Source organism: Lithobates pipiens, unplaced genomic scaffold, assembly GCF_037356315.1.
Source record: "Lithobates pipiens isolate NorthernLeopardFrog02 unplaced genomic scaffold, aLitPip1_a1.2 Scaffold_1, whole genome shotgun sequence".
NCBI lineage: Eukaryota > Metazoa > Chordata > Amphibia > Anura > Ranidae > Lithobates > Lithobates pipiens.
Window position 1 is genome coordinate 103,523,829 of NW_027507685.1, and position 14,257 is coordinate 103,538,085.

The window sequence follows — 14,257 nt, forward strand, 5'->3', positions numbered from 1 at the left end:
TGAATCAAGACTTGCTTCCTCCTGTTGGTGATCCCTCGCCTCTATATATAGATCAATCAGGACTTCCTTCTTCGTGTTGGTGACCCCTCTAGTGATATAAAAATCTATATAGAGAAATCAGGACCTTCTTCCTCCTCCTGGTGATCCCTCTAGTGCTAACTAAGGATTTATTTAGGTGAATCAAGACCTGCTTCCTCCTGTTGGTGATCCCTCAAGTGATTACTAAGGATCTATTTAGATGAATCAAGACTTGCTTCCTCCTGTTGGTGATCCCTAGCCTCTATATATAGATCAATCAGGACTTCCTTCTTCGTGTTGGTGACCCCTCTAGTGATATAAAAATCTATATAGAGAAATCAGGACCTTCTTCCTCCTCCTGGTGATCCCTTTAGTGATATAAAGATCTATATCAGTGATGGCGAACCTTGGCACCCCAGATGTTTTGAAACTACATTTCCCATGATGCTCAACTACACTGCAGAGTGCATGAGCATCATGGGAAATGTAGTTCCAAAACATCTGGGGTGCCAAGGTTTGCCATGATTGAACTGTATAGAGGAATCCGGACCTTGTTCCTCCTCCTGGTGATCCCTCTAGTGATATAAAGATCTATTTAGAGGAATCAGGACCCTTTTCCTCCTCCTGGTGATCCTTCTAGTGATATAAAGATCTATACAGAGGAATCAGGACCTCCTTCCTCCTGCTGGTGATCCCTCTAGTGCTAAGGATCTATTTAGGTGAATCAAGACCTGCTTCCTCCTGTTGGTGATCCCTCTAGTGATTACTTCACCTATATATATAGATAAATCAGGACCTTCTTCTTCGTGTTAGTGACCCCTCTAGTGATACCTAAAGATCTATATATAGGTATCAGGACCTCCTTCTTCCTGCTGGTTATCCCTCTAGTGATGTAAAGATCTATATAGAGGAATCAGAACATCCTTCCTCATGTTGGTGACCCCTCTAGTGATACCTAAAGATCTATATAGATGAATCAGGACCTCCTTCCGCCTGCTGGTGACCCCTCTAGTGATATAAAAATCTATATAGAGAAATCATGACCTTCTTCCTCCTCCTGGTGATCCCTCTAGTGATATAAATATCTATTTAGAGGAACCAGGACATTTTTCCACCTGCTGGTGATTCCTCTAGTGCTAACTAAGGATTTATTTAAGTGAATCAAGACCTGCTTTCTCCTGTTGGTGATCCCTCAAGTGATTACTTCACCTCTATATATAGATCAATCAGGACCTCCTTCTTCGTGTTCGCGACCCCTCTAGTGATACCTAAAGATCTATATAGAGGAATCAGGACCTCCTTTCTCCTACTGCTGACCCCTCGAGTGATATAATAAATCTATATAGAGGAATCAGGACCTCCTTCATCCTGCTGGTGACCCCTCTAGTGATATAATAAATCTATATTGAAGAATCAGGACCTTCTTCCTCCTCCTGGTGATCCCTTTGGTTATATAAAGATCTATCTAGAGTAATCAGGACATTCCTCCACCTACTGGTGGTCTCTCCAGTGATACATTCTAGAAATCTATTTGCTTTTTTCATTGCTTGGTCACACTGTTTGCTCATTTTGCAAGCATCTGAAATAAGCATGCCCAAAGACCTGGAAGAATAAAAAAATAAAATAAAAAATGGTTGGTAAAACCCACAAGTGCTTTTATAAGCACCATTTTTTTTTTATTTAAAATGCGATAATTTAGAGGTCGAATCCTGTTCCCTACATCAAACCAACAGAGACAACTGAGGAAAAAAGTGGAAAAGTACTTGAAAATGAGGGACCTTTGGATGCTATAATGTTCAATGCCTAGCAGCATTCATTATCAACTTGCATGCATCCATAACAAGGACTCTTGGACTCACCTGTCTCTGGGTCACATATCTGTTCACAGGAATCTATAGTTCTTTGGCCACAAAGATCCCGCACCCACGGAGAGGTGGCATTTACTTGATAGTAGAGAAAAATCTGGGCTGGGTTTACCCAGTTAGATATATCGAGATAGCTGCCTTCTGTGATTACAAAGCTGCTGCCTACAAATTAAACAGATAAAAGTCATATATTTTATCAGGCTGGTTCAATTAAATTTTAACAAGTAGATTATATTATTTCAGTTTATTGTACAAACACAAAATTATGAAATCATAGTCTGGTCCTTGGGGACTAGTAACTGCATATGTTCTACAACTACATGTGGAATTGTGAGTAGAATAATTAAAATTGGTAACCTTTAAAAAGCTACGGGTGACATTTGTAAAGCTAGGCTGCAAAAATACAATTCTCTCATTACAAAAAATGGCAATAAACGAACTTTAGATTCTAATGAATGAGAAACAATCCTTCACAATTTTATTTCTATGAATGGACTGTAAGCTTTATGTTATAATTATAGGCAAGGTCAATATACTGTAGGTCACTGTGATGCGGGCTTCAGGCTCACATGTCGACCACCCAGGCCTATTGGAATATGCACATCACATATCCCAGGAGGCATAGTGCTTCATTGAGAAAAGAACAAGGGAAGGGCCATAAGGGCGTGTCACTGTGAGGCCCGGTGACTGAACCCAGAAGAGTTGGTGGACCTTCTGATGACATCACATAAGAACATGGTGGTTTGGGACAGAGCAGGGGCAGAATTATGACAGGACTCTGTAGGACACTTCAAGATACACTGGATGCTTGAGTATGTGAAATGGTAAAAAACCCTTAGCATTGCTCTGGATTGGTCTGAAAAGGGAAAAAAATGGGGTGGAGAGGGTGAAGATCCGCTTAAAAGATTGTAAAAAAGACTGCATCCAATATTGTCTTCACCTGAAACCAAACTTGATGCGTTTCAGCACTGCTGACTTGCTCACAAGGATAGGGTAAGCTGTGAAGAGGCCTTGCAGCTCAGGAATGCATTTGCAAATGTGTGCTAACTAAACCCCTGTTTTTAATGCAGTCTGTTGGACAAGTTAATTTGGTTGGTAAGCAGACTGATTGGTGAGTTGAGCTTGGAATTTCCTCAGGTTTTGTCTGTCATGCGTTTGCCCTTCCATGTGCTCCTTGCTGTGAAGGCCAGTTATAGATGGGGACAGGGGCCATTTCTGTAAGAGAAGACCAGTAAACAAATGCGCATTGGCGTGTGCACAAGAAGAAATATGCGTATGCGCATGTGCGAGCGCGTACATGAGCATGCGCGCACACACACATGCACGCAAACCAAGCAGTGACATGAACAGATTGCTGAGTGGTCTTTCAGCTTGTTCCTGTTTGCCTGTGCCCTGATCCGTTTCCTGCTTACCTGTGTTTGACAAGGCTTTACCTGAACTCTCCTGCCTACCTGTGACCTCAGCCTGTGCTTGACCCTGCTCCTGTTTCATGCTCCTGTACCTTGCAGCCCGACTGTGTACCAAACCAGGCTTGTATCCTGTTCCTGCTTCAGTCTCACGTTCCTGTACCTGTACTGCCCGGCCCCCTGGCTTATGTTTCAGCTACGCTCCTACCTACTGTTCAATAGTCATAAAGTTCCAGTTCCGGGTGCCTGTCTGGTGACCTTGCAGCCATCAGGTTCCTGTCAAGCCTCAGCTGGTGCCACCTGCTATACTGGCCCTTGTGCCACTCTGTGTCCCACACTCCACGTCATCTCTACCAGGGGTGTTGGACAAGAGATGCAAGAGAAGCCCCCTCTACAGCTCGATTTCCACCAGGTACATGACAATCTCTTTGTTACTGGTGAAAATGTGGTCAGGAGACACTCTGGGCACCTTTGCTGTCATTGTGCTATGTACTGGGGGTCCAATGTGCCCCCTGAGCCTTTAAGGAGGACTGGGCTACCTCCAGGTCCACCTGCCCCTTATCTATCCTTTAGAAAGCATGTTCTCCAACTGTGGAGACACTCTGTGCCGACTGTTGGACAGCCTAATTCGGTTGGTAAGCAGACTGGTTGGTGAGTTGAGCTAGGAATTTCCTCTGGTTTTGTCTTTCATGTGATTGCCCTTCCATGTGCCCCTTGCTGTAAAGGTCATTTATAGGTGGGGGCAGGGGCCATCTTTTTGTTCCTGGTGTTTTTTTTTAAAACCCTATCCTTGTGAGAAAGCCAGCAGTGGCGAAACACGTCAAGGTTGGTTTCAGTGGAGACATGATTTTATGCAGTCTTTTTTAACAGTCATTAAATACAAATAAGAAGAGTTCAGTTTTGAAGTGTGGCTTATACTGTATTTTCTCTATTTCTGATGAAGGGTGTGATAGCTGGCAACCAGATTGTCCCAGAGTAATGAAAGGAGTCTTGAGCAGAGCATGGGTTGTGGTTTGTTCTTTACACTTCGGGTACAGGTGTAGGCATAGGCCCTGCTCTTTCCCTACTCCTCTGGAATCTTTCCCTACTGCTAGTGCTGTCCCTAACAGACATGTAAACTCTCACTACACAAGCCACTATACAAAATGCTTGTCAAAACTTGGGCACAGGGACTCAAAAAGACTTTGCATGACCCAAGATGGCCTCCTCTGTCACTTGGATGCAGCATAGCCAATCGGGAAAACACTGCTCCAGAAAACCAAGAGAACCATAGAGAAACTCAGTTTCTCCAGTGGCAGCTGGTGTTTACTTTTATTTTTAGGGGGGGGCAAACTACCCCCCCCGGCATTTACTCCCTATAGGGTGCATGGGGGGCAGCGGGCAGGTATGTGGGCTCCTACAGGCAGTGGGCAGTGGGCCTTACAGACATCGAGCAGCGGGCGGGTATGCAGGCTCCTACAGGCGGCAGGCAGCAGACTCTTACAGGCGACAGGCAGTGGGCTCCTACAGGCGGCAAACAACCCCCCCGGCACTTAGCCCATCTAGGTTGTGGGCGGGCAGCGGGCAGGTATGCAGGCCCCAATGAGCGGCGGGCAGGGGCTGGGTTGCGGGCTCCTAGAGGCGGCAGGCAGCAGCTGGGTTGTGGGCTCCTACGGTCAGAGGGCAGTGGGCAGGTTGCGGTCTCCTACAGATGGCGGGCAGCAGGCCCTTACAGGTGGCAGGCAGCGGGCTCCTATGGGCAGCGGGTAGGTTGCAGTCTCCTACAGGTGGCGGGCAGTGGGTTTCTATGGCTGGTGGGCAGTGGGTGGGTTGCGGTCTCCTACGGGTGGTGGGCCCCTACAGGCGGCAGGCAGAGGGCTCCTGCGGGTGGCAGGCAGCAGGCTCCTACAGGCAGCAAACAACACCCTCTGGCACTTACCCCATCTAGGTTGCGGACGGGTAGTGGGCAGGTATGTGGGCCCCTACAAGTGGCGGGCATCGGCCGGGTTGCAGGCTCCTACGGGCACCGGTCAGGTTGTAGGCTCCTATGGGTGGTGGGCAGCGGGTGGGTTGCAGCCTCTTACAGGCAGAAGGCAACAGGCACCTACAGGCAGTGGGCAGCGGGCTCCTACGGGCGGCTGGCAGGGGGCGGGTTACGGCCTCCTACAGGTGGTGGGCAGTGGGCCCCTACAGGGTGTGGGCTTCTACGGGTGGCGGGCAGTGGCTACTGTGTCCTTTCCCTTCTTCTGCATCACATGCGGCTCCTCCCTCCTCCAAGGTATCCAATAGGATTGCCTGTCCTTTCAGCCAATCGAGTAACTGGTCTCAAGTCCCGCTTCCAGAATGACCAGGAGGAGGACCACTGTGTCGATAGCGAATATTCATTGGGTGGGATTGGGGGGCAGTGCTCCTTTTTTGAAGCCTGTTAGAGCCTCAGGCTCTAATCATGTGCTTAAAAAAAACACACCCCTGCCATTTCAATGCGCCCGGCGCCCTGTATGTAGATTAGGGGGCCAGATGCATGGATGGGGGCGGGGAGGGGCGGTGCCCGTTTGCCCCTAATGGACGGGCCACCGCTGAGTTTCTCTTGACTTCCTCTCCAGCTGTAGTACCGCTCCAGTTGAACATGTTGGAAAACGGGGCGAGGGGGATATTTTTGAAAAGATGGACTTTATAGGCATAACCCAACAAATTATTGAGCGCCACCTACAGCGAGGAAAGCAGACTTCACCCACCTACACGCCTGCAGCAGACCGATGACATCATCTCGCCCTAAGCAAAGTCAATGGACTTCCGGCTCAAGCATGGAATGTCTTACGATAAAAAAGCCACTCCTCCTTGACGCAGAATTATGAGAAGACGTCTAAAGTTACTGAAAATGTTCGACTTAATTTCTTAAAGACAAAGTGCCTTATGGGGGGGGGGAATTGCGGGGGATCCTCCCCAGTTAAGGAGTCCTTCGGTGGTTTTAATTGCGTTTCCAAAAGGAGAAACCGCTAAAATATATACAGCGTAACAACCACAGAGAATGAATGCTTTATAGACTCGTATCGCTTGACAGTTCAGCATGTTGAGGAATAATGGGCAATCATTAAAAATAATTGTACAGAAAGGCTTAAGATAGGAAAAAGCTGATTACCTCCACAAGGCATGGCTGGCTGTGCACTTGCCGCACCTAGCATTAAACAATTGCTTTTATGTGTATCCGCAGCCTTTCCGCTTTTATTCCGGGTAAATATCTGGAGTAGCATGTAGTTATTGTTCCATTAGTGTAGCGTTGTACTTATTTATTTTTTTTCTTCAGCAAAAAAAAAAAAACTTTGGTGATGTTTTATTGTTAGCCTACAATTTACCTTTTTCTCGTGTGCCGCTGATTATAATGAGATTCCTGTCTGGTATTTTATACGGGATATTTATAATATGTTAACAAAGGCCATTTGCCGAGTCGTTCATTGGCGAAAGAGATGCAGCTGATTGCACGGGGGTGGAGGTGGGGGGGGGAGAACACTGATTTATGGGGCATCCACAGAGCTGCCAGTCGAAAATAATGGTGCCCCCCGATACGGCAAGGCCCTTTCATAAAAATGACAAGTACCCCTTCGGCTTTCCCGGTTAATCAGAGTCGGGAGATTGTAAAAGGAAGGGCACCGAATCAAATTTAAAGCTGAACTTCAGGCGCATATAAAATTGATATGGTTTTTGTATTCATGAATATATTATTTAAAGCTCGAACTCCACATTTAATGTCCCTTTAAATAGTCTGTGCGGACCAAGCTGGCCCAAGCGAGCTGTTTAGTGCATTAACAGGTGTGCTTGCTGGGCGCGCTGTATAAACTCTATGTAGCCGCGTGTATACAGTATACAGTATACAGCGGCAGTAAAACGGGGGAATTCCCATCCCCCTCCCGGAACAAAATAGAGTTGGGCCATTCACAGGAAGCTTTGTATTCTGTGAATAAATATAACACTTCCTCTGGCTGAGACAGAGATCATGACGTCATCCAACTGTCACTCAGCCAATCACAGGAAGCTTTCTTTTCTATGAATAATAACAACACTTCCTCTGATTGGCTGAGATAGAGATCATGAAGTCATCCACCTGCCTCTCACCCATTCACAGGAAGCTATGTACAACACTCCCTCTGACTGGCTGAGACAGAGATCATACCATCCTTCAATGGTCTCTCTGCCTCAGCCAATCAGAGGAAGTTTTGTATGCTTTGAATAAATACAACACGTTCTCTGATTGCTTGAGACTGAGATCCTGACTAGAGATGGCCTTGCGGTCGGTTTGCGTGAACTTTGCTCGTTCGCAAATCGCCAAACCGGTGGACTTCTGGCGCTGTTTGCGGCGGCCATATTCGTTTACATTGTAAAGAATTTTAACCCATGACACATCCATCATGGGGTACAGGACAGCCAATTAAAACATTTCAGCACATGGACATACCCCCTACCTTATAAATAGACCTGATCTGGTGGCCATTTTACATTCTGTCTTTTGTCAGTGTAGGGAAAGGATGCTGTGTGGAGCAGGGACAGTCAGTCTAATCACTAGCTATTGCTATTAGGTTAGGTCCACAAAAGTCCTTTTAAGGACTGGTATAGGTGTACGGTATATAGGGTTGTAATACACTTATAATATACTTTCTTTCAAATATAGAAAGTATATTATGGTGCACTGCTGTGCTGTTGACTGCTGACCGATTCTGCAGCTGTCTTTTATCAGTGTAGGGACTGAGGGACAGTTTGGTGTTTGGAGCAGGGACAGTCTGCAATTCACTAGCTACTAGGTCCACAAAGGTCCTGGTATAGGTGTACAGTATATAGGGCTGTAATACACATATAATATACTTTCTTTCAAATATAGAAAGTGTCAGGGCTGGCTTAGCCCTTCCTTCTCTGGGCTGGCTCCTCAGCTGTCGGCTAATTGCCAGCTCTCTTCTCTCTCCACAGTTACCAGCTGTTCCTGATGATGCTCGCCTGACCTGCCTACTTAAAGACTTCCAGCTCACTTCACCTCTGCCACTTTCTGCTCCTGTGCTGGCACATCCTGATCCTACTTTGCCTTTTATCCTAGAAGTTGATGCTTCTGAGCCTGGAGTTTTCGCCCTTCTGTCTCAACATCCTAACTCTGAGAGCGCTATGCATCCGTGTGGCTACTTTTCCAAGAAATTGTCACCTGGTGAGTGCAATTATGAGATTGGTGACAGAGAGCTGTTGGCGATCATTTTAGCCCTGAAAGAATGGAGACATCTCCTTGAAGGTACCACTGTGCCTGTTCTTATTCTTACTGACCATAAGAATCTTACATTCTTGTCTGAGGCTAAGCGACTCTCTCCCAGAAGGGCGCGATGGGCTCTTTTCTTGTCGAGCTTTAATTACATTGTCTCATTCTTACCCGGTACTAAGAATGTAAGGGCTGATGCCTTGTCACGATAATTTTCCTCCACTTCCAAGTCGGAGTTGGTTCCGGTTCCTATGATTCCTCCTGATCGTATCTTGGCTACGGTTCGCACCAGTCTTACTTCTCCTTTGGGTGACAAAATTCTTGCTGCTCAGGTCCATGCTCCTCCTGATAAACCTTTTGACCGCTGCTTTGTCCCAGAGAGTCTATGTACTGTGGTGCTCCAGACTTACCATTCTCCCAAGGCAGCTGGCCATCCTGGGAAGAATCAACTCATGTGGGCCATTTCCCAACAATTCTGGTGGCCTAGTCTAAGGGCTGTTGTTACTGCCTTCATAGCTGCCTGTCCCGTGTGTGCTCAGAGTAAGACTCCACGACACCTTCCAGTGGGCCTCCTACAACCCATACCCAATGGAGAGAGGCCCTGGACTCACCTGTCTATGGATTTCATTGTGGAGTTGCCCAACTCCCAAGGCAACACTGTTATCCTTATGGTGGTTGACCGGTTCTCAAAGATGTATCATTGTATTCCACTTAAGAAGTTGCACACCTCTAAGGAACTGGCTTCCATTTTTGCTCGTGAGATCTTTCACTTACATGGGCTACCCAAGGTGATTGTCTCGGACAGGGGCAGTCAGTTTGTCTCCCGGTTCTGGCGAGCCTTTTGTGCACAGTTAGGAATCCAGCTTGCGTTCTCTTCTGCGTATCACCCGCAGTCTAATGGGGCTGCAGAACGAGCCAATCAGTCCTTGGAGCAATTCCTACGTTGCTATATTTCTGACCATCATAACAACTGGTCTGACCTATTAACTTGGGCAGAGTTTGCTCACAACAGTGCCTTGAATTCTGCCTCCTGATTGTCTCCATTTATGGCGAATTATGGTTTCTAACCTTCCATGTTGCCTGACTCGTTTGTTCCGCAGAGTATTCCTGCGTTAGAGGAGCATCTCCATGGTCTTCGTTCCACTTGGGTACAAGTACAAGAGGCTTTGCGTCATGCTAATGATAGGTACAGACTCCATGCTGACCGCAGACGCCTGCCTGCGCCTTCCTACCAGGTTGGGGACAGTGTCTGGCTGTCATCTCGCAACCTCTGGCTTTGTGTTCCCTCACTGAAGTTTGCACCTCGGATTATTGGGCCTTTCCATATCTTTCGCAGGATTAACCCAGTGGCTTACGCGTTGGACCCTCCTCCTAGTATGCGCATCTTAAATGCGTTTCATGTCTCCTTATTGAAACCGTTGGTCTGTAACAGATTTACCACCTCGGTGCCACGTCCTCATCCTATTCAGGTTGAGAACCATGAGGAGTATGAGGTACAATCCATTGTTGACTCCCGTAGGTTCCGTGGGCGCATACAGTAACTGGTGCATTGGAAGGGGTACGGTCCGGAGGAACACTCCTGGGTTTCATCCTCTGATGTACATGCCCCTGTCCTCCACCGCGAGTTCCATAGATGGTTTCTCCTCAAGCCCGGTGGCCCTCCGAGGTAGAGGGGTCATTGAGGAGGGGGTACTGTCAGGGCTGGCTGAGCCCTTCCTTCTCTGGGCTGGCCGCTCAGCTGTCGGCTAGTTGCCAGCTCTCTTCAATCTCCACAGTTACCAGCTGTTCCTGATGATGCTCGTCTGACCTGCCTACTTAAAGCCTTCCAGCTCACTTCACCTCTGCCTTCACCTTGGTCACATCACTAGAAACCATCTCCTGCGGTTTGTTTAAAGACTGGCTTGCTGACATCCTTTCTGGCTCCTTCCTGCTTGCTGTTGCTCTACTTGGATCCCTGACTTCTGGCCTGGCTGTCTACCCGATCTGGTTACTGGACTCTGGCTATGCTTGACTACGCTTTTTCTAATTACCTTTTTATTTTTATTAATAAACAAGTGTGATTTAATTGTACTTCTGTCTTAGTCTGATTCATGGTTTCTGACAGAAAGTATATTATGGTGCACTGCTGTGCTGCTGAGTGCTGACCGATTCTGCAGCTGTCTTTTATCAGTGTAGGGACTGAGGGACAGTTTGGTGTTTGGAGCAGGGACAGTCTGCAATTCACTAGCTACTAGGTCCACAAAGGTCCTTTTAAGGACTGGTATAGGTGTACAGTATATAGGGTTGGAATACACGTATAATATACTTTCTTTCAAATATAGAAAGCATATTATAGTGTACTGCATGTGTAGGGAGGGACAGTTTGGTGTTTGGAGCAGGGACAGTCAGCAATTCACTAGCTACTAGCTAGCTACTATTAGGTCCACAAAGGTCCTTTTAAGGACTGGTATAGGTGTACTATTTGTAATACACGTATAAAATACTTTCAAATATAGAAAGCATAGTATAGTGCATTTCCACTATGCAGCATTGTGACTGCTGAGCGGTTCTGCAGCGATACTACAAAGAGTGACAAACGCAATTAGAAAAAGTATTATAACTGGTGTGATAGACCAGTGGCCCCCCAATACGACAGATTGAAGTGCGGTGTTATATACAGTACCTTCTTCCACATATACTGCACTTCTCTAGAAACTTTTGTCACAGGGTCATTTAAAAAATTACAGGCAGAGGAAGAGGCAGGCCCTTCCGCAGGGGTGGTAGGGGTAGGGAGGGAGCAACAGGCTTGAGCCAAAGTGGCAAATTGCAGAAGGTGTCTTCGATTTTGTCAAAGGACGCAGTAGACTTACTTGAGTGGCTCACTCAGCCTTACTCTTCTGCACCCTCCTCATCCTCTCGATCTGCACCCTCTTCTTCACTCTCTGCTGTGTGCACCCCCAAAGACACTACCACCAACACCACCACCACCATATCCCCTCCGCTTGAGTCATAGGAATTATTTTCTGATCCATCACAAGACATTGCCGATGCGCAGCCACTCTTGGCATTGGATCAGGAAGAGGAGGTAGCAACAACCGCCACTCAGCAGTCTGACGACAGTACCCAGATCACCCCAAGGAGGAGGTTGGTCCCCGGTGTTGCTGCCTACTCCGAGATCTCTAATTATGGCGGTGGGGAAGGTGACATCGATGATGACATGTCTAATGATGTCACATGGGTGCCCACAAAAGAGGAAGGGAGTTCAGAGGGAGATATGGACCAGCAGATAGGGAGAAGAAGCAGGCGGAACTTACATTGCACAGGAGGGACAAAGCAGACTGCTAATGTATCAGGAGCGAGGCATCAACCATGTACGGTCACATCTGGCGCTGCCAGGACGCCGGCACATGGCTCCGCAGTATGGTCTTTTTTTAACATGTCCGCTGCTGACAATAGTGTTGCCGTCTGCAGCCTTTGCAGTCAACGCATAAGTCGCGGTAAGCCCAATACTCACCTAGGGATGACTGCCTTAAGAAGGCACATGAGCTGCCATCACTGAGCCCAGTGGGAGCAACGGAACCCACAAAGACACACTCCAGGCTCTCACCGTCCAGCTTCGTCTTCTACTTCTCCTTCTCCTCTCTCCTCACAATTGTCCTCCACTCCACCTTCCATCATGCAGTCCTCACGTTTTTCTGGAAAAGGCAGGCTTCCGTGGGCCAAATGTTCGAGCGTAAAAAAATTATGATGCCGGATAACCCTCTTGCCCAACGATTGATGGCTGGCTTGTCAGAACTGATAGCCCGCCAACTACTGCCATATAAACTGGTGGACTTGGAGGCCTTTCCAAAATTTGTGGCCATTGGAACACCACAATGGAAGGTCCCAGGAAGGAAGTATTTCTCACAGAAGGGCATCCCAGAGCTATATGGCCATGTTCAGCGGCAAGTGAATGTATCTCTGACCATAGACACATGGTCTAGCAAACATGGGCAGGGAAGGTATATAACTTTTACTGCCCACTGGGTGAACCTTTCAACGGCCATCAAGCATGTAACCCGTGGCACCCGTGCAGATTTGGTTCTACCGCCACAGATTGCATGCAGGCCTGCCTCTTCTTCTCCTCCTCCTACTCCAACCTCCCTCTCCTCCTCGGCTGACTCCTCCTTTTCCGCTGCTAGCGTCTCTTCTGCTGCGCCACCCAAGATCCCCAGAACCTATTCGACATGCCAGGTGAGATGTTGCCATGCTGTGCTGCGTCTGTTGTGCCTGGAAGCCAAGAGCCACACTGGCCCTGCACTCCTTTCAGCTTTGTGTTCACAGGCAGATCAGTGGCTAACACTGCTCAATTTGACAGTTGGTAAAGTGGTGTGTGACAACGGTGCCAATCTGCTTAGCGCATTGAAACAGGGCAAAATTACACATGTGCCATGTATGGCACACGTCTTAAACTTGGTCGTGCAGTGATTCGTTGTCAAACACACTGGGGTCCAGGACATCTTGTGGCATGCAAGGAAAATCTCGGCCCATTTCAAAAGATCTTACATGGCCATGGCTCGCCTTGCTGACATTCAGCGGTGACACAATCTGGCGGTTAGACGTCTTATTTGCGATTGCCCGACGCGATGGAACTCAACCTTCTATATGCTAGGCTGCTCCAGCAGAAACGTGCAATTAACGTCTACCTGTACGAACTCTGCGACAAAACAGGTTCTGGGGAGCTTGGTTTTTTTCACAGCGCCAGTGGCTGCTCATGCGTGATGCATGCAGACTTCTGCGGCCATTTGATTAGATCACCAAACTGGTCAGTCGCAGCCATGGCACCATCAATGACATGGTACCTTATGCCTTCTTTATGGAGCGTGCATTGCATCGTGCCATTGATCAAGCCGTGGAGGAGCAGGAGCTGGAAGATGAGGAAGTCGCAATGCTGGGTGAATTCCCGGGGGGGGGGGGGGGCTACTCTATCTGAGACAAGTCAACAACAGGAGTCTGGAGAGGAGTAAGAGGAGGATGGTGCCGGGGCGGATGAGGAGGAGCAAGAAGAGCATGCTTTAAACCTTTCTGGGATCCCTGTTGTTGTCCGTGGATGGGGAGAGGAGAACGAGGAGTACGAAATTATCCTGGATGATGAGCAGGAGCCAGGCCACCACACCGCTTCCAGTTTAGTGCAAATGGGGGCCTTCATGCTCCAGTGTTTTAACAGGGACCCCCGTATAAAAAGCATAAAGGTCAAGGACCAGTACTGGGTGGCAACGTACTTAGACCCCCGGTACAAACACAAAATGGCAGAAATTACGAATTCAAAGAAATTGTACAGAAGATTCCACTTTTGAGGTGGAATCAAAAAAACTACAACAGTGGTTATTGCAACGTGGCTATTCCCGCACTTGTTTAAAAAAACGTTTAACAAGGCACGCACACAGAACAGACAGAACTTACTATGTGAGAAACCTAAAAAAATCAAAGACGTAAATGCAACATCTGAACCATCGTAAATCTGAACCATCGTAAATCTGAACCAGACGTAAATGCAACATCTGTCACGTACAGTAAACAACATCTAAGCCCACGTACACACGGTCAGAGATTTTGCCAACCAAATCTGTCGGATATTGTCCGTCGGATTTAGTCCGACGGATTGTGTCCAAAACTGTTGCATACACACGGTCGGGCCAAGTTGTCTGACTTAGTGGTTGCCAAGAACGCGGTGACGTAAGCCGTGTACGGCGGGACTAGAAAAAGGAAGTTCAGCACCACGTCCGGCACCCTTTGGGCTC

At 47.6% G+C, this 14,257-nt stretch overlaps 1 protein-coding gene across 2 annotated transcripts in view; it reads right to left on the reverse strand.

Annotated features, from left to right (window-relative positions):
* The window catches only part of ASTN2 (astrotactin 2), a 661,578-nt gene that overhangs the window by 387,232 nt on the left and 260,089 nt on the right, over positions 1–14,257 (reverse strand). For both annotated transcript variants that reach the window (XM_077468007.1, XM_077468041.1), the window contains one exon: positions 1,878–2,045. In XM_077468007.1, the coding sequence (XP_077324133.1) occupies positions 1,878–2,045 (168 nt within the window). The remainder of the gene's footprint in view (positions 1–1,877; positions 2,046–14,257) is intronic.